Source organism: Endocarpon pusillum, assembly GCF_000464535.1.
Source record: "Endocarpon pusillum Z07020 unplaced genomic scaffold C732557, whole genome shotgun sequence".
Classification (NCBI taxonomy): Eukaryota; Fungi; Ascomycota; class Eurotiomycetes; order Verrucariales; family Verrucariaceae; genus Endocarpon; species Endocarpon pusillum.
The window spans coordinates 57,487-81,939 of record NW_006913598.1 but is presented as its reverse complement, the minus strand read 5'-3'; the positions used below and the strand labels follow the sequence as shown (position 1 = coordinate 81,939).

Here is a 24,453-nt window from a genome sequence, read left to right as displayed (position 1 = left end):
AGCTTATCCAGATTGATTAGAAGGAGGTGGGAGGCTTGAGGGGTAAAGTTGCGCCGCCAGAGTGGTGTAGGACCCATTCTCAACCCAAATATGGCGAAGCTGTTGTTGATGCTGATTCAAGAAGGCGAACTAAGCCCTTCCGATTCAGGAGTCTACCCGGACAAGGAGATGCCCATCATCAACTACTGCTAAGACGTTTGCGAGAGCCACCATCCCGAATGTTCTAGCAAGCAGTCCAAATTCCTGCCCACAAGACTTGTTGACGTGGGCAGTTTCGAGGATCAAGAGCCTCGTCTTGTTTTTGCATTGGATCTAGACTTCACAGGTGGGTCAATCGAGCACCGCAGCTCGCCGCTATCTCGCACTGAGCCATTGTTGGGGTGCAGAGATGCCGCCAACTGCAACCACTACCATGGCCACAATATCTGAACGTCTTCAGAACTTTTGCTGATTTTATCAACATGGCTAGGAGGATGCGTGTCCAATATGTATGGATAGATGCCCTCTGCATTATCCGAGATTCGAAAGAGACTGGGAGAACGACAGCTCAGATGGTATCCCTACACTCTAATGCTTACTGCACCATCGCTGCTTCATCCTCAGCGGATGGTACAGGCGGCTGTCACGTGGATCCAGACTCTGGACCGTATGGTCCTGTAATTCTCTCCATTTCGGACACGGATGGAGACCGCCGTATAACCATTCAGAAAGTCCGCGTCTTCTGCTCAACTGAAAACCCAGTCGTAAACATTTTACAACAGGATCCCCTCAACGGTCGAGCTTGGACCTTCCAAGAGCGCGAGCTCTCAAACCGAGTAATGCACGTTTCACAAGATTCCATCCGCTGGGAGTGTCGAACTCTGAAAGCGAGCCTGCAGTTCCCGTGGCAAGATCCGAACGCGTTCAACGGTAATCTACGCACTTTCGATATAGAACAGGTGTCGCCTTTGAGCGCAGACTAGCAGCTTAACGACCGCTAGTAAAAAGAAAAACATGAAGAAGCATGGTTCGAAGCCGTGTATAGGGTACACTGGCCGCGCACTCAGCAAGTAATCGGACGTGATTCCTGTCTTCTCCGCCATAGCCCGCACAGTCCAATCTCAGACAAGGGATCGCTATCTCGCCGGCGTCTGGCACTCCAACCAGATCCACTGCCTCTGCTGGTCTAGTGGCCGGCATCCGACCGGCAGATCTCCCATCTTCAAGCCGGACAACCCCTCACCAGTCCACCACAGCCGACCTTCCGAGTACCTCGCCCCCTCCTGGTCCTGGGCCAGCATCAAAGGCCGAGTCCGCTACGAGTGGTGGATCTTCCACGCCCTAGACCCCGACCACCCAACGCCGCGAGCAGAGGTGTTCATCCCGCGAACCCTCGACGCAACCACCATCCCCGTGGGACTCGACGAGTACGGCCAGCTCAAAGAAGGCTGCTTTATCCGATTAGCCGGAAAGATGAAGCCAGCCTTCACCCGCGGCGAAGGCTTCCAGCGCCAGGACTGCCAAGGTCTCTACGATGTCCAGGAGGCCCAGACCCGCGAGATCGGCATGATCAAGTATGATATCCCTTCAGACGCGCCGCAGGGAGTGGTCAGGGCGGTCTTTTGCTTGTGCGTGCTTCCCCGCGCGGAACGTGATGGTGATTCGGTCGGGCTGGCGCTGGTACCGACGGGGAGGTTGGATGAGTTCACAAGGGTTGGACTGGTCTCCGCGGTCCAGCTGGCTTGGCACAAGAGGGTGCGGTCGAGTGTCAGATCAACATCGTTTAGGTATGTAAACGTAGGGGCTCACAATCCTCAAAAGGCAACATCATCTTCTGACCCCCGGAGATGGCCCCCGCCCCGCCTCTGAAAACTTTTTAAAGCTAAGTTACGTCTTACTTGGGCATCTATAGGTAGAGATTCATTCATTCATTCACCCCTTACGTGCTGCTCTCCCCCGTACCACCACCATCGCGATCAAGTTTCATGATGATAAGATGATAAACAGTCTGAATGAGATAGATCATCATCTCCACGATCCCCCAATCTTTCTTTTTCTGTTGTTGGAGTTTTCTAAAATTCCAGGGAGATGCGATCGACCCCTATTTCCCCCTCCGGCTATCCCCGGTCCTCTCGATGCCGCTGCTCCTCGAAACCCCAAATCCCTGATCCTAGGTCGTGTTGACGATGTGATGTTGCCCCCTCCCTCTTTTTTTCCTGGAGTAGGAGGAGGACTTGTGTTGCGGGAGGATGGATGTCGTTTTGGGGTTGATGATGACGACGACGACGACGATGAGAAGGGGGAGAAGGAAGGGGGGATAGCCAAGGCAGAGAGGAGGAGAGCCTTGTCACAACCTCCAAAAAATATTTCACCTCACCTTTGGGGTTATCCCAAGTTGCATTCGTCGCGTCGGGCTATACATACCTGTAACTACGCTCCGACGGCGCTGTTGGTACCATCGATGGCAGGGGGGCGGTGGGGGTGCGGCGTTCGCAGCCCGATGCGATGAGCAATTTATTCGACAAAGGTGTCAGTGAGGGCGATTCGAGCGCTAACATTTCCGATATCAACAGAGTGACTGACTGTATCATCTCACCTCGACCGTTCAAGTAAAAAGCAGCCAAGTCACATCTCTATCATCGATTCCCGAGTCCGCTTATTTCCTCTGCCTTCCAATAAGCTAGACAAGCAACGCGATGCAGGACCATTAGTATGGGGGAACAGAGCACAGCGATACTAATACTGGTAGTATCAGTCTACCACCTCCGCCCATAAACCGCGTGCTCCCTCCCCGTCTTGGCCTTCTGAATCCCGTTCCCACGCACCGCATCGACATCACCACCCGCAGCACTGTCATTCTCCAGCAGCACCCTCCTTCCCCCCGCCCTACCCAGATCCAAGCCGACGCCCACCCCGTCAGCCTCGGCATGAGCAGTGCCATGCTCGGCATCGTGTCTGAACAGCTTGAGCATATCCTCCATGGTCAGCTTGGCGGCGGCGGTCTTGCCCTCGATGGTCGCGTCGGCGAGCTGGCGTTTCTTGTCCTGCAGATCCAAGATGCGTTCCTCGACCGTGTCCTTGACGCTGAGCTTGTACACGACCACGTCTTGGGTCTGGTTGAGCCGGTGCACGCGGTCGATGGCTTGTTCTTCTACAAACTAAAGAAATCACAAACAAATTAAAAACGAAATTAGCCCCCCGGCTTGAACTGGTTTGGGGGGGGGGAATGGGAGGGGAGAGAGAGAGAGAGAGAGGCTGACGTACCGGATTCCAAAACGGCTCTAGAATCACGACTCGGCTTGCCGCGGTGAGATTTAGGCCCAGTGAGCCGGCACGGAGACTGCAGAGGAGGATGCGGGTTTTGGCATGGGTGCGCAGTCGTTCGAGACTGGCTTCGCGGAGGTCGTTGCGCATCTGGCCGTCGTAGCGGGTGAAGGTGAGGCCGTCGCGGCGGAGGAAGGGCTCGATCAGGTCGAGCATCGAGGTGAAGAAGGAGAAGATGATGTATTTGTGGGTGGCGGAGTCGCGGTGCAGGATTCGGAGGAGGTGGCGGATCTTGGTCGAGATGATCGGAGATTGAACGTCGCCCTGGTCATCGCTGGAAACGTCTTCGTCGTCTTCGTCATCCTCGTCGTTTCCATCGCTGGTTGAGCTGTTGTTTTCGTCTTCGTTCTCAGAAGCCTGTTCCTCGTCGTCACTTATGAGGTTTACTGGCTTCTGTTTTCGACGAACCGAGCGGGCTTCGTTCTCAGAGTCAGACGCGATCCATTCACCACCCCCTTCAGCATCCTCGTCATCAGAACCACCAGCCCTGCCTAGGTCGGAGACGTTCTGTTGCTTCTCGGGTACGATCCACTCGCCTTCGTCCTCTTCATCGTCGCTGTCCGTAATAACATTTCTCCGGGGTTTTCTCTGTGCTCTCTCTTGCTTTTGAGCCCGCCTCAAGGACTTTTTCTCTTTCTTCCTTCTCCGCTCTTCAACAGCGTGCTGCCTAATCTTATCGTCTTCTAGATCAGCTTCACACTCGGCACATCTGATCGCGCCAGCCGCTGAATGTTTCGAAGACAGCTCGATCTGGCAGACGTCGCATCTCTTGGTGGCCACACTCAAGCCTCCCAGCATGGCAGAAATTGAGTCCATATCATCCTCCTTGACAGCCTTTTTCCTGCCTGGTGTCTGATTGCCACTTCCGTTGACGAAAGCGTCTGCCTCCTTGGCCAGATCGCCCTTGATCAAGTTCGCATGATTACACGCTTGACGTAAACGCAACAGCAAGACGAGTGCAGAAGCATAGCTCATCTTGTTCCCCGCCATCATTTGTTCGAGACTTTTGTCGGTCCTCGATTCTAGCCGTTCATAAAACCCTCGCTCCCGAGGTGTGAACTCGGCTTCAACCTTCTCGACTGTTCTTTTGACGATCTTGAACCCGTTGGATTTTTCACCTTCCTTTACCGCGCCACCACTTCTAAGTGCGCCCTCCTGTTTCAGGATGTCTTTGGTTCTTCGCTTCATGAAAGCCTTGAGATAGACCTGTAGACGTCTGATTGCCAGTCCTCCTCTCCCATTGTTCATGGGACGGGTGATCTGTTCCCTCCAGTTGTTGAGATCATCGTAAGGCCTGATGCGTAGGAAGTGAATCAAGCTCTGTAGCTCGTCGAGATTATTCTGCATCGGTGTTCCGGTCAAGCACCAACGGTACTCGGAGTTCAGGGCGCAAGCTGCTTTGGTAGCTTTGGCGTTTCTGTTTTTGATGGAATGTGCTTCGTCCAGAATGACGCGGTACCAGTTGATGCCAAAACAGCCAACCTTGAGGTTGTCCCCGGATGAGCCATGCTCCGAGACAAGAGTGTGGTATGTAGTAATCACGACATCATATTTCCTCAAGTCTTTGAAGCTCTTCGCTCGTTGAGGGCCATGATGGACGCAGACACGAAGAGTGTGGGTGTCTTCAACACGATCTCGGATTTCTCCTTCCCATTGCTTGATCAAGGCCAGTGGCGCCACAACCAATGTACCTTTGTCGAGATTGGCTGGAAGCTTCCTCTTGTTGTCAGACCTCTCCGACTCCGTGGCTGAGGGTTTTGGATTTGTCAACATGAGGGCAATTGATTGGATGGTTTTGCCCAGGCCCATATCGTCTGCCAGAATGCCACCTCTGGGGAAAACACCTCTTGTCTTCTTTGTACCCAGCTCCTTGTCCCGCATCCAATTGACCCCTTCAACCTGATGCGGTAAAAGTTTGACCTTCAGCCCCTCTACAGTACCGTCATCTTCCTCGGCTTCCTCGTCCTCAGCCGCGTCTGCCTCTTTTTCAGCACCTTCGACGTTTAATCCCTCCAGCTTTGCGACTAGACCGTCTGTCACTTGTTTCTTCCTCTGCCGTGTGCGTGGTTTGTCATCTTCGTCCTCAAAAGCGCCTTCAAGAAGCGCTTTGATATCGTCCGTAGCTTTCCCGGAATCCATGTACATAGGTGGATCTGCTGCTCCAAACCTATCATGGAACAGATCATTGTTCGTAGCCATGCCAATTGTATTAGCAGTCAAGTCGATGAAATTGCTGATCGGCTTGGGAAGGATGGGCTGCGAAGAGAAGATTGGAGGTTGGGCTGGTCTGGGCGCAAACGCTGGCTGGTTAGCTGGGCGTGGGATCTCAACGAAATCATCATCGCTGTTGGGTACAGGAGCTTGTAGATCCTGTTGATGGCTGTTCATGGTATTTCTTGCTTGTGATAGAGGGTTGGCGGCTGGCTTCACAGGCTTTCTGGAGGGTATGAATAGCTCGGAGTATTTTTCTTTAGGCTTGGCGTGATACGGAGGCGAAGTTTTGGTCTGCTGATCAAAGGACGAGGGGTGAAAAGAAGGATTGATCACCGGGGAGTAGAGCGATTGATCAGAAAATGGAAGGGAAGTCGGCTGGCTAGGTGGAGCCTGTTGAGGTCTGGTTGAGAAGGATTGAGGAATTAGACGAAGCGGTGATGGGACTCCGAATTGCGGTTCATCGGAGGCAGCTGGCTTCGACATAGTACTCCGCTGCCTCGGTACTGGCTTCTGAGATATCAGGTTTTGTTTTGCAGGGACGAGCGGCGCCTTGGGTGGCTCCTGCTCGCGGACCATGGCGAAGGGATGTCTGTGTTGGTCAAAATCTGAAAGAGAGGGTTAGGTTAACAGACCATAGGATGCTGGGTTAAAGCACATACTCGAAGATATTCTTGAACTAAATCGCAGGTCTTTTTCCAAGACACAATGATGACAATCTCTATTCGCTACCAATAGGTAAAAGTGGATGCGGCTTGTTTACTTTCGCTGCTGGAGATAACGCACGGACCAAGGGGCAGATGCCAAGAGATAGATAGATGCCAAGGGACAAGCATCTTCAGCCTTGCGGTGCGGGGACAGTGCCAAGCCTTGCCCTTCCTAAATACGGAGTAGCATCTACTATAGTACGTACGTAGTATGATCTACTGCTAGTAAAGTACTAATTCCAACTGTATGCATTTGATGGATTACAGGTAAAGGCCTTGGTGCATGTCTGCTGGCTTTGAGATAAGAGATCAGCTATTATTCAAACCACTGCGTCATGCGACAAACGATAGACACTAAATGAGAAACAATCAACACTCAACCCATCATGCCCTCTCCCACCAGATCCGCCTTCCTCTCCCCCCAGATCCGCCTTCCTCTCCCCGTCTGACCTCGAATCCTTCACCGCCCACCTCCAACGCTCCCAACGCATCGTCGCCGTCCCCGGCGCCGGTCTCTCTGCCTCATCCGGTCTGCCCACTTTCCGCGGCGCTGGTGGCCTCTGGCGCAATTACAATGCCACTTCGCTCGCGACCCCGGGAGCCTTCCGCTCCGACCCAGGCCTTGTCTGGATGTTCTATTCTTACCGGAGACACATGTCACTGAACGCGAAACCCAATCCAGCCCACTACGCGCTGGCGGAGCTGGCGAGGAGGAAGCCCGAATTCTTGACTCTCTCCCAGAATGTGGATGGGCTGTCGCCGAGGGCAGGGCATCCAGCAGACCAGGTCAAGCTGCTGCACGGAAGCCTCTTCGATGTGAAATGCGAGGACGAATCGTGTGGCTATATCCGTCGAGACGACTTCGACGACCCAATTGTTCCGGCTCTTGCCATACCAGCAGACGAGTCAAGCATGGCAGAACAATCCAAGGCGCGACCAGACCAAGCTCTTCAAGCCGCAATGGCAAGGAAAGCCGCCCTAATAAAAGGCCTCGACATTTCCGACGCCAGTATCCCCATTCCCACCATCCCACGCAGCTCTCTCCCGCACTGTCCCAAATGCAAGACCTCCCTCCTCCGGCCCGGCGTAGTCTGGTTCGGCGAGATGTTGCCCGAAGCCGTCCTCTCGGATATCGACGCTTACTTTGATGAAGTCGACCCCAAGCCCCAGGCCGAGGCCGGAAACAAAGGCCATATGCAACCGAAGAAAGTCGATCTGTGCCTCGTCATAGGCACCAGCTCCCAGGTCTATCCCGCAGCAGGCTATGCATCTCAGGCTCGATCGATGGGCGCCCGCGTGGCGGTGATAAACACAGATCCATCCGATGCTCGAGATCTGCAGGAGGGAGATTGGTTCTTCAAAGGCGATGCGGCGGATATTGTGCCAGAGATCCTGAAGAGTGTGATTGGGGAACCAAAGGCTTCTGAGGTTGGCAAGGCGGGGTGAAGTTTGCATGCACGCACGACTGCAGGCCTTTTAATGACTCTTGGTTCCTGTTGTCGTGTCTAGCGCACCACGTTCCTGGTAAATAACTTACCACGTGCAGTGATAGCAGCCGTACCGATCAGGCCTCATCTCAAGCCGCAAGGCCAAGTACAAGACGAGTCATGGGGAGGTTCAAGAAGAGCGTCCTGCTCCCTCTTCTCAACCAAATCAAACACAGTCACCCCCGTTCAACACAGACTGGCTGCACCAGCGCCAGCTACCCACCAAAACGAGAGAAGCACCCAAGCAAACCCCTTATAACAGGGCGTCAAATAATCATAGTAATCACATAACACCATAATCAACGTTCCCCAAAAACAGAACCAACAAACCCAGCTAGTACATCAATGGTAAAACTGAAAGATGAGGAAGTCCCGAGCTTTTCAGTTCTAAGTGGATTGGGAGGAGAGAACTCTTAACATCCAAATCATGACATGATCCCAGGTACTTACCTTGCAAGAGAACCGTACTCCGTAGTATGATAGTAAATTAAAACAAAAGAGCGAGGAGACAATGCCCGAAGAGGATAGTATACCGTATAATATCTTATCTAGTAATTATATCATTCCGTCCGTCATCCAGAGAAGGAGAGGAGAGGAGAAGATGGAGGTGCTTGGAAGCATTTGCATTTGCATTTGCATCTGTGAGTGAGCAGTTCTGGGGAGGTCTTCCTCCCTATCTCTCACACATCTATGTTCATACTCCCCGCCGGATTCCATAAGGTTGGTTGCTGACTGTCTATCTACCGATGACCCCTTACAACTTTTGGCGATGCATGAGGAGAAAAGCCCCTCCCCAACCTCAACGAGTGTTTTGTCGTCGTCCAAGAGGAAGACATAAAGCACATTACCCCTGAGCACCAGCGCTAAACAGGAAAACCCATCCATCCCACCCAACCTCCATGCAAGCGTGCACAACACGATACAAACGACAATGATGGTTGACCCATCACAGAAAGATATCATCAGCCTCTTCCCCTAGCTTGCATCAACCTCAATCTCCTCTCCTCGTCTTGAATCTCTCCCATTGTTCGTTCATGCATATTTCCCGACATGCCGTTCCTTCCCGTCCTTCCCGGTTCGTGTGGATTGCCAGTAGTGAACAGCAAAGATCCACCTCTCGGCGACGACGTCCCTGGACCTGGGATACCGGCAATGGGTCCTCTCCCACGACTGCTTGATGCTTGCTCCGCCAACACAGACGCGGCGTTCGGCGACGCAGACAGAGATGTCGCAGCATCATACGTGGGAAGATCGGATCCCGAGTAAGGCGTTCGCGCTGAGGCCCGGACGGCTGTCGAGTATGACGGGATACGAGAGAGATATTCAACCTCTAGATATTGGGGCCCCGGAGTTTGTGTGCCTGTTGGCATGGTAATATAGTCTTCGTCGCTGGTTCTTCGGGAGAAGTTGTCTTCACTGACCAGTGAGGAGCGGTCTTGTCCCGGTGTAACGGAACGCGATCGAGTTGGACTGCTTCGAGAATGCGATCTTCTTGACGAGCACCCCCTTGAAAAGTAGTCCCCCTGGTGGACGCTGTTTGTGGCCAGAGGCCGTCTCAAGGAATCAGGACCAGGTTCAGGCAGACTTTCAGGGGTTGGGGGAGCAGGTCTGGACCTGAGATTCTGTAACCTGTGCCTCAGCGCTGCTGCGGAGACATCGCCAGATGTGATGCTGGAGGATGGAACTTCGGTCCCACCTGGCATTACTGTATCTAGTGAGGAAAGATTTTCGGAAGACAGATTCCGCGAGTGACTCCCAAACGGAGTGCTGGGAATCGAAAAGTTGCCTGGTGTACTGTAGCCACTGAAATCCACGTCCGAATACATCTGATCAAGCTGGTGATCTCTGTATAGTGGCGGGACTGCATGTGAGATGTCAGTCTCGATCGCACGACGAGCAGCTACTGGTGTTTGGTCGACCAGCTCGTTGTTTTCGTTGAGGGCGAGGGATGGAGAGATGTAAAGTGAGACTGGAAGTGTTGCTCTAAGTTCCGAGGTATGATCGTCAGGATTGTGTAATAGAACGTTGAATTTGAGCTTATGCCTGATCTTAATGCCCCTCGTTTCTGCATCTTGCATGCATTTGGTCAATGATTTGGGGAGCTCAAGGTGTCTGGAGAACTTGTAGCCTTCAGCCTCTTCGTCAAGGATCTCCGGGTCCTCAGGAACCGTGTACTCGTCGTCGGCAACAACCCTGCTAGTTCTGTGATGGTTCAGAAAGGTGGAAACAGCTTCAGGGTTGAGGTTGAATTCCTGCGTCTCCACCACCTGGGTTGTGATGTTGCCTATTTTGAGGCCTTTGAGCAGTGATACCAAGCGGAATTCGACCGACACAGATGTTCCGTATATCACGGCTTTGCTCGGTGTACTGATTGAGTATTCAATCTTGTTCGGCCATACATTCGCGACAGTCTGCACCTGATCAGATCCATGACATCTTATAACAACTGTTGGTCTTTACCATAGCATGTGCCAATTCCAGCGCACTAGAGTCCAACGTCCTAATAATCCTCAAGGGTTTTCGGATCACTATATCTTTTGAGATTCTTCGCCCAATTTCTGCCTTGAATCGGTACATGACGAATGAATCTGACAAACCCTCGACACTCTCGGGCAAGGAACCTTCGAGGACAATGTCGAATGGGTACTCATAGTTGTCTGCCTCCAAGGTCTCGGTCTTGTTCTTCCCGGCATCTCGGAACGTCCAGGTCTTTTCGAAGAAGGTCCGTTCCTTTGCACTCTTCTTAGACGAGCTAGTTGAGTTACGATTCCTGTTGGAGGGTGAGCAGAGATGCCTCAAGATGGATGTAGCCATGGTGTGGAGACTGACGCAACCTTAGAGACTCCTGTCAGGGTCAACCTGATGTGTTTGGTTGTAAGGCGCTCGCTAAGACACAAGACCAGCTTGCCGCGGAGGTGGGCGCTCGCAGCCTCCTCTTCGTTGCCGCGGAATACAATGTACTCATCGTCGAGCCTGGCCAATCGTCAGCATTCAATGGGAATATTGGTTGCCGTTAGTATTGGCCAGATGTACCTGATATCGAAGAACTTTGCGCTATTACTACTTCCCGCCCCCGTAAGGAAGCTGAGGGCCATGGATTGTAGTCATAGATTGGAACACAGGGAAGATATGACACAAGGCAGACGATAGCAGATTGATGGAGAGTGCTGAGAAGCAATCCACCCGGAACGGAAGGGAAGGGAAGCGAAGGAAGAATGCGAAAGAAATGCTTATTCGCAACAGATGGTGGTGAATGACTCAGGATGCAGATGACCGGAGTACGAGATGCAGGTTGGCTGCGTGGCCAAAGATAGACAGCGATAAGTGGTGAATTAGTCCTTTGATCAGCCCTTCGGCCCCTGCAGCTGGGGATGGAGAGCACTAAATAGTTAAGTGATGTGACATGCTTGCGCTTGCCTAGTGGGATACGCCATCGCATTGGTGCCCTTGACCAGGGGCGGATTGATGACGGTCGATCTGCCGAGCCAGGACTTTCTCGGACGGCACACTATGTAACTAGGCTCTGTACTACGTAAGGTTGCCTTAATCAAGCCCTTGTTTGACTATGCGTTTCGCTTTTACTACTCAACGTACCATCATTGTTCCAGCCATGATCTGAATACACACGTATTACCTCTATGTTATCAATGGTCACTATTCCACGAGCGCGGCATCAGTTCCTCGATAACAACCCACTTTTGATCAAGACAACAACAGAATGCTTACTGTAAGAGTCGGATTGCGGCAGTCAGGGAACGGGAGGTGAACAGATAGCCTCGGGCTGTCTCACATATTGGCTGGCCCACGCCGCTCTCTCATGTCAAAGATAATTACATCGCCAGTGACAAGGAATAAAAATAAACCTAAGGCCTTGACCGACCTGTGGAGATTTAAAGAGAGACCATCTAAGAAAATAGCTTTCTTTGGTAGAGATCACTTGCTCGAAAGGCCTCAAATAATTGCGATTGCTCGACAGAGACTCTGAGGAAGCACCAATGAGGTACCTCAATATTGTACACTTGTTTTGAAATTTCTCGTATGCTGTTAGTCTGTGAACGTTGAAAGGTTGCTGATCCAAAAATATCCCTGTCCCTAACCGATTGCTTCAGCAACTGCTTTCTTCCTAAGATGCTTTGATTCCCGAAAGCGTAATCTGACTGCCATTGACGCCTTCTCTCGGTCGATCCCACGTGCGAATGTGCCCTGTACACACGTCAATCTCAGTGCCAGGCGCACAGCATAAGATACAGGTTAGTACCTTCTTGACATGAAGTGATGATGCAGTCTTTCTCGAATCCCAGCCAACAGAGCGGGTGGTCGTCAATCGTCTTGCTCTATAGCACCCCGTTTGTCAGCAGTCGGAACGCAAAGAACCCAGATCTTAACCCGTCGGCAATTGACAGCTGAAGACCGGTTCCGAAGGCAAGGCTCGGCCCACTTACCATGACAGGAGGGAGCTGCGCGGTCCTTGCGCGAGGCTCAACCGGGTGGTACAGGACCTCGTCACTTGCCGGGTCCCCATAGAATAGCCGGTTTGAGTCGGATCGGAGTCGTGGGAGGGTGACGACGCTGCCCGTTCTCTGTCTCTGGAGCGATATTGATTGAGCCGATATGCTGCCTCGTTGCCTTGCGATATGCGTCTATCCCTTTTGTCAGTCGCGAAACGGCTTTCGGTTAAGTGAAAGGAAGCAGTTGAATGGCTTACCGCCTTGGGCCGATGCAGCATGCCAACGCTGAAATCCCACAGCAATAGTTTGCAATCATCCCCAACGCTTCCGAATCGGTAATTTTTCTCATCGCAACGCCAAGGGTCAAATGCAACTGCTGTGACCCAAGAATGGTGTCCTTGACATCGTGCGACAATCTGTCGCTCGTTCAGCGACCAGATGGACACTAGATCGTCTTGTCCTCCAGTCAAAATGTACTTGCCATCTGGAGACCAGCACACACAGATGAAGCCACCATAGTATGACGGATAGATATCGATCAACCTGTATCAGTTAGACGCTCATGTCTCCATGGTGTCAATTGCCTCAAGTGCTTACCTTTCCTTTAGATAGTCGATGACTCTCAAGCATCCGTCCTCTGAAACCACTGCAAGATGCCTGCAATCTGGGCTGAACTCGAACTGATTGATTCGGTGACCAGACACACTCCAGCATGCCACAGGATTCGTCTTCTGATTTTTGGAGTTGACGCTCTTGATGACATTCAGTACAGTGTTGTCCTCGTTGATGAAAACGTTGTTCTCTTCCTGCATCACCTCGTCGGCGAAAAAAGGTGCATCTTCTTTTTCCTTGTCATATACCACGAGGGTTCCGTCGATGTGCGAGGCAAGGAACAGGCTCTCGGAGCTTGGAATCCATTTGACATGCGACACACCGCAACTGTTGATAACACCATTCTTGTTGATCCGGGCATACTTTTGTGACATTGGTTCATACCATAAGATGTCTCCTGCGGACGAGCCCAAGACAACATCAATATGGGCAGAATCTCTGGTGCGTGTGTTGACATCGTGACATAGCATGTGCGCTTTTGTGAAGAGTATCTTTGCCAAAGGCTCTGCCTTCAGATCCGAGGATAGATCGAGCCATTCAAAAGCTCGGTTGATGTTGGCGAATGCATACAAACCGCTCGGGTTTCGCTCATTCAACCGTTTTGTTAATGCATCATGTGGTATGACACGTGAGACAAAAGAGGAATTGCTCTTGACGATATTGTTTTTGGGTTTCCTCCGCTTCACCGCCTCCTTCCCGTTAGCTGCAAGTAGAGCGACATTGCCCTCCCCAAATGCCGGTGTGGAATTATTGCTCCCTTCCGTAGACAGGCGTCCGGCAACATCACTCCCAAAATCGGTTGATGCTCGTCCCTCCTGATCACTTTCTCGAATGCTGTAGGTCTTACGACCAGGGGACGTAGTGTTGTTGTTATTGTTTAAGTGGTACAACTGTGGAGCGGCACCGTGAGAGTTCAGCGTGACGAGTGACAACTTTACGCCTGCTGTAGGGGCTATTGGTATCGTGACAAGAGGGTTGGAGGTCGGAGCTGTAACCTCTGCTGGATGCGGAGGAGGGGTAGCTAGATGTATCTCGTCTCGCAAAATGTATGTGCCTGAATGATATCAGCATGCGCAACCTATAGTCTCCTCGCAGAGGAGATTGCACACCTTCGCCGACCTGAAGAGTAGTGTCTGGGCCTTCAGGATGTCGCAGGACATTGGTGGTCTCTACGGGAAGTGGCATTCCATTTGTTGCAGAACGGAAGGTATCCCACAAGTCAAATGCAGATTGGGTAGAGAAGTACGGCCTTGAGGATGCATAAATAATAGTGTCGAAATTGCCCTTCTCCAGGTGGAATTCATTGGGGGATATATAACTTGCTGGAATGGAGCAGCTCCGAGTCCGTGCCTACAACTGACTCCCCGCAAGGGGTTCCAGAGGTGAGCTTGGCAAGTCAATGGAGCTGAGGTTGCGATTTTTCTTTAACAAAAAAGCAATGGAATATCTTTCTTTTGCATTGACAGCGATGGCAGAGCTGCAGTGTCTAATGTCCAGACACGTATGAATTTAATAGAGAAAGGGCGCAGAAGTACACTTGAAGTGAAAAGACGAGCCTCGATGCAGTAAGGCCAACAGATCTTGGAGCAGTTGCTCTACTGAACGTTGTAGATCAACCAATCTTTGCTACATATTTATGTATAGATCATATACAATAGCCACCCACACCTGGCATGCTTCGGCCTCAAAACCCTCCATTAGACAAGCTGGGCAGTATGTCAAGCCCCATCGGGCCACCGCATCTGACCCATTTCCTCCCTCAAGACGGAAGACAACTGTTCGGATATCGATCCGAGTTCTTCCAGGAGTGATTTCGGCGGTTCCAGAAACCCGTTCGGGCCGCCAGAACGCTCAAGTGGTGGTGACGGGGGTGAGGCAGGTGGAGATGTTGCTGCGGTTGAGGGCGCGTCCTCTGATAGACCCTCGTTGTGCTCGTCACCACCCTGAGCAGGAGCGTCCTGTTCTTTCGTAGTTGATATGGACCCAGTAACGGCTAGCAAAACTTTTGGAGCGATCGGGGTGATGATGGTGATGTGGTTGGAGGTGTGAGATTCGTAGACGATTGATTCCGCGTCGGTTAGCTGGCTTCCTTCTCCTCCGTTGCCAGCGGAATGAGGGTGAGCCCTGCTACGCTGCCCGTTCATGTAGGAGATGTAGGCTGCTGAGAAAGTCGCGCTTTCTGTTCGTGCTTGGCGGATTGGACGCTCATCGCGGTGAGCGTGTGCTAGGAGTGATCCGTTATGAGCGAATATCCTACGAGCGTTAGACACTTGTCGAGTTGCAGAAGATTCAGATGTTGCCTTACAGGATAGAGGTCAGAGTAGAATGTTGACTCCATATGTTGCGTTCGTCTATCAGCTCGAATAATGAACATTCGTCGAGCAATTTTATCTCGGGCAAAGTCCCAGAGCTGTCCATGCTCGTTGTCGTCCGGCGCAATAATTTCTATTTCACCCTTCTCGTCCGTCACGTGAATTTGAGGAAGCTCCAGGAGAATGTCGTTGATGGCAAATTGTGGTGTCAGTGGAGCCTCCTCGACTTCGCGGGCAGATCTCGCTGGTCCGCTTAAAAACTCGATCTCGGATTCTATAGGCGTTGGCGAAGGCGAAAAGTAACCCTCATCCACCAAATCGTCTTGATGCTTGTTGGTGCTGCATTTGAAATGCTGTTTCAGTGCTAGTTCGCTAACTTTAGACACCTCCTTTGGCCCGCGCAAATCTGATTTGACAACCGATGGTATTTCGTAGATGATGCCCTGCTTGGGCTTTGATGATGGTACGCCTGTACCCCTGAGAGGTTCTGATGCGTCAGACATTCCTCTCAAGATTGTCAGGAACTAGAGAAACAGAGCCAGGCTCTGGAATATTGCGGCCCAAGAAACGGAAGGCTATGTAAGGATGTGCCACGATCAATCCTGGAAGAGAGAGCACACATTTGAATGTAGGAAGAACAAAACAGGGGAGGTCCTTGCAATTAGAATCGCACAAAGGGAGAACTGTGAGGGGATTGTGGGTCACTCCATTTTGGTCTTTAAGTCAGGGCAAATACAGTATAGAAGACTCATTCAGAGATGTGGAAAACCCAACAGGAGTGACCGAACGATTAATTGTGTTGGTTCAGATCGAAGGAAATGATCAGCCATGATACATAACTAGCAATCTAGCTACAACAGAGTGTCGGTGAAGGTTTGGCATGATGCAGGCCGAATGGGTGAGCCACACCGCATGAGAGAAGTAGGAGCTTTAGCACGCACCGTGTTAAGTGTCAGGGACTGAACAAGCCATGAGGTTTCAGGGCAACTGGATCAGATGAAGCAAGATCCGGGCTGAAGAACTTTCAAGTTCTTGAAACATGTTTCGAGAGATCTTGGTCTTGGCATGAAGTCTAGCCGACAGCCGGGGTCCCTTATTCTTACTCACGCCAATTGTTAAAAATACTCATGAGTACGATTAGTTCGAAAATTATTCTTACTCATTCCAAATTAGACAATCATTATTCTCCTGCCTAGGACTTTACAATGGCATTCTGTAGGCCAATTTACAGCTAGATCTTGCCACTACGACTATGGATCTGGCGAATCCGTGAAAATCCTACAGTAACTTACTAAGAATCTACTGTCGAGAACGCTATGAGAAGGAGAGACGAATACTTGTGCCATAATGGCAAAAAACCACCCAAAATACAGCCAAAATCACCCTTGTTCTGCCAGAAAATGTACCACAGTCCCGTCCTATTCCTCGCCTGACTTCGCCCTCAAAATTTCAACCATTTCAACAGATCCTGCTTACCTAATTGTACCCTGATTTACAAAAACTCCTCAAATTTGAATGATCTGAGCGATTCAAGTGATTTTGCAAAGTTTGTTGCTCTTGCTGTTTGAGATCTGCTATTGCTTTATCCCTCCTAGTATCTCCGCGACTGTTATATCTCTTAATGAGGTCGTTTACGCTCTAGTGAAGCTGTTAGTAAGGCAGCAGCCTACGCAGGAGTTATAAGAGGTAGAGTAAGCGCGTATTGTAAGGGCACAAACAGAGAGCGCAAGGGATTATATTATAAAGAGGAATAGTCTAGAATATTTGTAATAGAAGAGAGCGTTTAAAGAGGAGATAAAGAAGGCGGAATTATAGCTTTTGCAGGTAGTAATTAATAGGTAATCTACTAATATATCTTGATCCTAAGAGCTTATAAAAATTATAATTATTATTATTATTATTATAAGCGTTTAAGCTTAGTGTTAAAGAGGTCAAAATCACTATTATAATCCTCTTCTTATTCAGATTTAGCTATATCTATAGGCTAAATAGCTATACCTAATTATAAGCTCTCTCTAATCTCTGTCTAAATTTGTAATTACACCTATATTTATACTCTATCTTTAGTCTTTTCTTTAGCCTTAGCTTTGCCCTTACCTTTGTAATCTTACAAATCTGTTAAGGAGTTTACCTATACTTATAAGACCTTAAATAAAGATAGTTAGCGCTTTTAGGATTTAGTATATCAAGTTCGAATGGTTAAAGAATCTGTTATTTTGCAAATAAGAAGTAATATAGGAAGCTTACTAAGGCAGTTAATCCTTTATTATATATCGAAATTAGCTATCTCTAAAGAGAGATATTTAAGCATTCGCTATTAAAGGATATAAGTATAAGGTGTCACGGCTGCTATGCTTGTTGGCCGCTAGCGCTAGGGCCGCCAGGTATTAATTGGCACTACGCGTTAGTAAGGGGCATGCTCACTATATAGGAGCGATCCCAGTGCCATCCTCGTCGGCTCTGCAGTCTTAGGATAGCACTCAACATAGGCTGAAGATCTCGCACACTCGTCACCTGCTTCTAACGTGACACGTGACATAAGGCAGACCTTTTGTAGTTATAAATACTCTTTTACAAAGTATAAGAGGAAGATAAGCAGTTTTGAAAGATAAATTAAATACTCTGTAGTAAGCTTTAACCTGATTAATAGCATAATAGCTAATAATCCTATGTAACTTTCAATATAAGGGAGATTAAAGATTAGTGTATTCTTTTTATTAGCTGTATTTAAGCTTCTCTTGAATCTTATTATTATAGAGATCAAGATATCTTGATAGGTAATCTATTATATCATTGAGATGTGCTCATTTGGTACCTATTCCGCGTTTAACGGCCTGATAAACACCTTTCGCCCTAGAGCTATTAACGTTACTATAGTGCCTAATTTAATCAGTCCATGCACAGATAAAGGTCTCCTTGTAAGGCAGCTAAATTCGAACAAGATAGCTTAAAACCTTCGGCTATAAGTCGCGGTATTACTTTTACAGAATAGCCTAGTTCTAATTATAATTAGCCTTTGTTTCTGTGTATAAAACCTTCTACTAAAGAGGCATAAACTCCTTAACATAGTTATTAATTATAGCCTTCCTTTCCTTATTAGAGACTCGATTTTGTGTCCTCTTAAGCTAATGCTTTTGATAGTAGCCCTTAATATCTTTCTTAATGTGCTAATAGCATAGTAGATAAGGTACTTCAGGCCAAATGAGGCTACAGGCCACATGTAGACCCCTAGCTTTATCAGTAGTAATCAACTCTGGAAGCGGAAGGTCAAATTCTTCGTAAAGATCCTTAACCTACTACAGAACCTATGTATAATCCTCCTCCTCTTTATAGGTTAAAAATGCCTAGCTAATCACAAATGACCTGTTAGTTATGATTATACTTACGATATTAAGTAAGGGAAGGTTGAATTTGTTTATATTATACGTTAAATCAAGCACGTAGCTCCTCAGAAACAGGCGGAGAAGCTATAGAGATGCATTATAAAAGAATAGTATTCTCTCTAGACGGCTATAGTTATTAAGTATGTAGTAAAACTAGAATTGATCTTTAAGCTTATAAATCATTACCTAAATAGCAGGTAATCTATTATTTATAATCTTCTTAACCTTATTATAGACGTTTTGAACATCTTGTAAAGATATTAGTATCTCTAGAAACTACCTTCAAATTAATGTAAGTATTGCCTTTATAGGTATTCTTAAGAGCTTATTTTCTTGAATTTAAGATAGGATTTCAGGATAAGCGTTTCAGGCGTTTCTTTAATAAATCAGATGAGCTGTAAGAAGATAAAAAAGGCTGTGATTATGCTTATTATAAGGCGCTTAAGAGTATTAAATGCTAAATAGGCTATTCAGCTCTTTAATAGGCTATATAATAATAATTCAAAAGGGGCATTCTCTCCGCCTTATAAAGCTCCTCCTATATTATTAGCTAGTCAATTTAACTACAGGCTTGTGCTTACCTCTGTAGTCACATTCTAGAACGACTCTTTATAGACTTATATCCCCTTTTTAGCGTTTTCTAAAGTCCTGAATTTATAAGGTATAACCATGATCTTTTGCCTAGTTTTGAGTGTATTTAAGAGCTAAATTACATCTTTTAAAAGACTAAACTAGAGGAGGCAGAATCCTAAAGGCAGATAGTATAAAAGTAAGATCTTTAAATCCTTCTTATTTATCCTCTGTATTCTAGTATTCAGGTTTAATAATGTCTTTTATTAGCTAATTCTAATACTTAATTTCTAGACTTATTTTTAGCTGAAATTAATTTAAATTAGAGTAAGAAATAAAGTATAATAAAGCCTTGCTCAAAGATTTGACCTTATTAGTACTATTAAGCTCAGGATTAATAACAATATAATTAAATTTAGTAACAAAGGAATTAATATCAAATTCAAAAGGATCAAATAAGATTAATTATACATTAGGTGCTTTAGGTCCTATTCTAATTTAACTATACTATTTCTTATAAATCCTGTCAACTTTTAATTTGAATACCGGCCTATAAACAAGCTAATACACATTTACTAAGAAATCCTTAGCAGAAATGAACTCAGTTGATCGGATTTGGGATAGACGTGGCGGCGCCTGCGAATCCATCCTTAGACGTACAGAAAGCTAATGCAGTGTTTGGGACAGCGTTCCAGTGAGGGCGCAGGCGAAAAATAAGGTTTACAGCCACTAACCAAATTGGAAAGCCCTAATACCAAATATGGTAGTCCTGATACCCGATTTGGAATGAGTAAGAATAATTTTCGAACTAATCGTACTCATGAGTAAATTTAACAATTGGCGTGAGTAAGAATAAGGGACCCCGCCGACAGCCTAAACGTGCTTTTGCCAATTCAGGCAATTCCACTTAAAAGATTCGGGCCCACTGGGCACAGTGGGAAGAACGGAAGATCCGACCCAGCCGTAGAAAACGCAGCCAGCCCAGGCACATGTCAGTTTATTTCAATGGTCAGCATTATTCTAGACATCATCATAAGAGGGACCGCTTTGGGCCAGGACCTGTAACTCCCACTAAAGCTCGCAACCTCTGGGTAGCTTGCTTTAAAAAGTCACCCGGAGGCTGCCTACCAACGACTTCTACAGGAACATCCAGACAGCAATGACCCCACCCATTATTGCGCCATCCCTAGCTGTCCTTGGTGCAGTCCCAGTTTGTGTGCTCTGACCAGTACTCGAGCTCCGTGTTGATGAAGCCCTCCTCGTGCTGCTAGTCCCGGTGACGCCCGTCCCGGTGACGCCCGTACCGGTACTGGAGGTAGTGGATGCGATTGAAAGGGTGGAAGTCAGGCTAGGGATGATGTCCGTGAAAGGTGTGTCGGCCAGGCTTGTCCCGGTCATGGCGGGTGCTTGAGACCCCACAGCGGGATCAGGTACTGCTCCTGTACCATTCGGATTGAGAACATTGTCAATGACGTGCATGACACCATTTGCAATCAGGAGATCTGTTTGCAAGACCCGAGCACTATTCACAAAGTTCGAATTACTAGCTTGGCGGACCGTGATATTTTGACCTTGCACCGATGTGAATACAGTGCCATTAATCAAGGAAGATGTATAGAAGGGCCCGCCTTGACCGACTATGATGTGATAGTTGACGAGGCTGGACAAGCTTTGTTCGTCAATCGATGTTACGGTTGATCCAACCTTTTCGAATGCAATGTTGTTCGGGACGAAAAGAGTGACATCGCGAGCTTGGGTGATGAATTCGGCCAAGGATTGGTTCTGGTAGCCAGCACCGAGAAAACCCGTCAGGTTGAACGGTATGGCTGCCTGTATAAATGGTTGAGGTGGGAGCACTGGTGAATCAATTACATGCATAACCCCTCCACTAAAGTAAATATCTGTCCTCTCTGCACTCGAACGAGTCCCGCCGCCAGATACAATAATGAGCTCACCGTCCCCTTGCTTCACAAATCCGATTCGCTGTCCACTGCTGACGTTTGTATAGGTCGTATCATCTAGCCTTGTTGGGAAAAATCCGAAAGATTGATTGACGGTCGAAGACTGGTGGTCTCCTGGTATGATATGGTAGTTCAGAAATGCCTCAATCGCTTCCGTACTATTGTCTGCAAAGATGCTCGAACTTCCCAGCCGATCGAAGGCGCTGTCTGAGGGCGCAAGAAGGGTGACATATTGCTGAGACTGCTGCTGATTGCTGATATTGGCGATCAAGCTAGAGAATTCGGTTGTCAAAAGCTCATTGAACGAACTCAGGTTTTCAGTATCAGCAAGAACATCTTCTAGAGAGGGAGTAGAACTTTGGGTGAAAGAAAGAGCGACGAAACCAGATATGCTGGCCACAGTTAGGAATTGAGAGCGCATGGTGTTCAGACTACTACAACCCAAAGCAACGCCAGCCTCAAAGGTTCAGGCCTGCGGTCCCAGTTCGAGGTGGGAAGTAATCAAGTATATTTGCAAGGGTGAGGGACTTGATAGATCAAACCTTGTCTTATTCCCATTGGGAAATCAATAGATCGCCAGGGCAGAATCCGGTGCGTGGCTGTCGCATGTCTTAGATTAGAGATTGCCCTGCAGATCGGATGTCTTAAGACGGCATACTTCGTAGAGTGCCTTAGAAAAGAAGAGCCTTGACAGAACTGTTCAAGACAGGTACACGCGTTAGTGCAGACTGTGGGGTTCGAAGTGGCGTTTCGGGACATTCACTGCCGAATCACCTTGAATTCTTCCGCCGCAGTGGTTGGGAATTTGCGCATTAGTTGACATAAGCGAGCCTCGCCTGCACGTCAAGATAAGATTGACTTTTAGCTCCTTCTTGCTGAAGTATGGATGGTACCAGACTTTGCCTCTAATTTCCTGTGCATGTTGGCCGCACGGTCTACTCCATACGAGGGTTGGTAATTGTATGGCAGCTTCAAGCTTGTTCGGGTGGTTCTTAATCGCTACTGTGGTGAGTCGCTGTACCGTGATAATCAGATCTCGATCTTGTCAGTCTCATCATGATCAAGTGTGTCCAGTTGGCATAATCCTTCATCCTTCTTCACCCTCTCCGTTACGCACTGTCTCATTCTCTGGCTCGCTCTCGAGTGCTGGATCAATGGAAACATCCTTATCTCCGCTGTTTCTACCAGCAGCTTTGGTCGCCGTAATGCCCCCAGATGTCACGAAGAGAAATGCTTCGCTGGCGAAGTTGTCGACATGGTTGAAGAAATTGCCAAAGCTGCTCAAGTGTCAGTCTCAATTCGCCATCGTGCAGGCATACAAGTCAAAAAGGGGAACGAACACGTTGTTCTTTTCCTCATCTCGATAGATCCTTTCGTAAATCTCTCTTTGCTTGAACTCCTCCATCTCGCTCTCATACTTGCTAAAATCTATCGCTTCTTTACCATGCTCGCTTTTTGCGCGCTTGTTATAAGAGTCAAAGACTGGGCGCTCAAGGAGCAGACCGAGGCTCGGTGCTTTCGGTATTGAAATGGACCCTTCCCCATAGGCCTCAGCAATCCGTTTTGGATCACAACCACATCGAATGACCAGCGCAACCATTCCGACCATTTTTCGGATTTGATGCATCATGAAACTCTGGCCATGGACTTTGAGACTCAGCCATTCGGTCCCATTAATGAGAATAGGCTTCGGGTTGACAATGAAAGATTTGATTACGCGCTTGGCGGATGGATCCCTGAATTTCTTTTCGACGGTGAAATTGTGAAAGTTTCTTGTGCCTTCGTACATTGCTAGACAGCTTCGAACGCGCTCAAGGCGAGCTGGCGAGATACGATAGGAACGTTTGGCAGCAATGTAGGCAGCACGTAACTTCTTAATGCCTTCAGCGATTGTGGGTAAGTTCTTATCCTTAGTCGTCAACGAGCTCTGAGCTTCGCATGCTAGAGAGGCTGCAGATCTTGAAGGCTCTTGTTCTCGAAGAAGGAGCGCTGTCTCTAGCAAGACTCTTGTGTCATTATCGTAGTCTTCGAGCATTAGCTTGACTTGGGTTTCGCTTGCATTCTCTTTATCGATTTTGTCCAAAAATTCTTCGATTTCCCTCCGATTGTTCTCATTTACCCCACTATTGAGAAATGCCTCTGTTGCTTCATGGCTTCGTATCGACCCTAGTTCCTCGCCAATGCGGTTACTCTCTTTATTTTGTGAAGGAGCTGGGGCAGCTGCATTGCCCTCTTTAGGATACAGCGCTCTTTCGAGTACGTTCCGGGAATCAGCATCATACCCTTCAAGAATCTGTGTAATGTGCTCCTCATCAACCTTCTCCCAAAAGCCTTCAACCTCATCCTGTCTGCTTCTCCAGCGCTCTTCATCATCGTTCTCCCTGGCTGACTCTGCAATCTTTTGACCAAGGTAGCTGCTTGGGTGAGGAGGGAGGAATGAATGTGTAGGGATGAGGTATTCGTAAATTCTCGAATCGACCAATTGATATGCGCTGAAGCTGTTGATTGTTCTCTCGTAGCCCCAGACTCTGATCTGAGGGCTCAAATGCTCATTGATCTTCTGCACGGTATCTTCGTCCTCAACGATCAATTTCAGTGAAATGACATTCCCTGCAGCGTGCACACCTTTATCCGTCCTGGCACACCGGACAAACGAGGATTTCTTTGGGTCGTCGGCATTGGCTTTTGAAATTGCGCCTGCAGCAACAAAGGCCTTGAAGAGGTCGCCCTCTACGGTCTTCTGGTCATGCGCGCTGGTACTATCAGCGGATGAACGGTCTTAAGAAAGAAGTCTGCTCACAATTGCATGCCACGGTATCCAGTACCAGAATATCCTATAAGAACAGCGACCTTTTTCTTTGGCCTTCTTTCCTCGGCAGCGATATCATCCTTCGAGAATTGAGTAGCGTAGGCTGGTAATGGAGCGTCTCCTCGATCAATCCGCTGTCGTTTTGCTGCTTGCTGGTCGTCGTTCCGTCTTCGCTTGTCTGGTTTCGTTTTGCTTTTAGCGGTCAGTCTGAAATAGTGATGAGTGCTTAAATAAAATAAAATTGTTCATACCTCCATTCTGACCTGCCCATATCTCGTTTCTTATTCGGCGGACCTCCTCGACCTCGACCTCGAACTTTGCTTCTGTCGGAAACAGATTTCGAATGAAATTGCTCTGTTCCTGCGCCAGCACCTCCTGGTAAAGAATCCCTCGACTCAGACGTCTGACTTGCACTTGCTTGATCCATTGCACCAAGTGAAAGCTTTTCCTTGACGAGTAAAAGGCGTTCATATAACAGCTAAAGCTTACTACGTGGGTCTAACTTGCCTAATTAGAGCTTTGAAAAGATTGACCAGGGTTTGTCTTGGCATGCACCAAGAACGACGTGACTTGAAGGGTGGACCTCGTACGGAGTACTTAGCAGGAAGCGGCCCTATGAAGGTTATGCCTAAATTACCATCAATGTGTAC

At 48.5% G+C, this 24,453-nt stretch overlaps 8 protein-coding genes across 8 annotated transcripts; 2 read left to right on the top strand and 6 right to left on the bottom strand.

Annotated features, from left to right (window-relative positions):
- Positions 1-461: 461 nt before the first annotated feature.
- EPUS_08329 (uncharacterized protein) lies at positions 462-1,848 on the top strand (the record flags this gene model as incomplete). Its single annotated transcript, XM_007788987.1, has 2 exons — positions 462-909; positions 1,085-1,848. 2 exons carry the CDS (start codon positions 462-464, stop codon positions 1,846-1,848), a joined length of 1,212 nt encoding a protein of 403 aa, XP_007787177.1.
- An 887-nt stretch (positions 1,849-2,735) lies between these two features.
- On the bottom strand, positions 2,736-6,093 carry EPUS_08328 (uncharacterized protein; the record flags this gene model as incomplete). Its single annotated transcript, XM_007788986.1, has 2 exons — positions 2,736-3,137; positions 3,244-6,093. 2 exons carry the CDS (start codon positions 6,091-6,093, stop codon positions 2,736-2,738), a joined length of 3,252 nt encoding a protein of 1,083 aa, XP_007787176.1.
- A 384-nt stretch (positions 6,094-6,477) lies between these two features.
- Positions 6,478-7,667, top strand: EPUS_08327 (uncharacterized protein; the record flags this gene model as incomplete). The annotated part of the gene is made up of 2 exons (XM_007788985.1): positions 6,478-6,488; positions 6,647-7,667. The coding sequence occupies 2 exons, from the start codon at positions 6,478-6,480 to the stop codon at positions 7,665-7,667; spliced, it is 1,032 nt and encodes a 343-aa protein (XP_007787175.1).
- A 1,003-nt stretch (positions 7,668-8,670) lies between these two features.
- Positions 8,671-10,803, bottom strand: EPUS_08326 (uncharacterized protein; the record flags this gene model as incomplete). Its single annotated transcript, XM_007788984.1, has 4 exons — positions 8,671-10,119; positions 10,169-10,478; positions 10,538-10,681; positions 10,742-10,803. The coding sequence occupies 4 exons, from the start codon at positions 10,801-10,803 to the stop codon at positions 8,671-8,673; spliced, it is 1,965 nt and encodes a 654-aa protein (XP_007787174.1).
- Positions 10,804-11,831: 1,028 nt separating this feature from the next.
- EPUS_08325 (catabolite repression protein creC) lies at positions 11,832-13,953 on the bottom strand (the record flags this gene model as incomplete). Its single annotated transcript, XM_007788983.1, has 6 exons — positions 11,832-11,911; positions 11,967-12,042; positions 12,151-12,348; positions 12,414-12,699; positions 12,754-13,822; positions 13,878-13,953. The coding sequence occupies 6 exons, from the start codon at positions 13,951-13,953 to the stop codon at positions 11,832-11,834; spliced, it is 1,785 nt and encodes a 594-aa protein (XP_007787173.1).
- Positions 13,954-14,486: 533 nt separating this feature from the next.
- Positions 14,487-15,583, bottom strand: EPUS_08324 (uncharacterized protein; the record flags this gene model as incomplete). Its single annotated transcript, XM_007788982.1, has 2 exons — positions 14,487-14,972; positions 15,026-15,583. 2 exons carry the CDS (start codon positions 15,581-15,583, stop codon positions 14,487-14,489), a joined length of 1,044 nt encoding a protein of 347 aa, XP_007787172.1.
- A 4,587-nt stretch (positions 15,584-20,170) lies between these two features.
- On the bottom strand, positions 20,171-21,415 carry EPUS_08323 (uncharacterized protein; the record flags this gene model as incomplete). Its single annotated transcript, XM_007788981.1, has 1 exon — positions 20,171-21,415. One exon carries the CDS (start codon positions 21,413-21,415, stop codon positions 20,171-20,173), a length of 1,245 nt encoding a protein of 414 aa, XP_007787171.1.
- Positions 21,416-22,081: 666 nt separating this feature from the next.
- On the bottom strand, positions 22,082-24,230 carry EPUS_08322 (uncharacterized protein; the record flags this gene model as incomplete). The annotated part of the gene is made up of 4 exons (XM_007788980.1): positions 22,082-22,271; positions 22,335-23,747; positions 23,795-23,995; positions 24,055-24,230. 4 exons carry the CDS (start codon positions 24,228-24,230, stop codon positions 22,082-22,084), a joined length of 1,980 nt encoding a protein of 659 aa, XP_007787170.1.
- Positions 24,231-24,453: the final 223 nt, after the last annotated feature.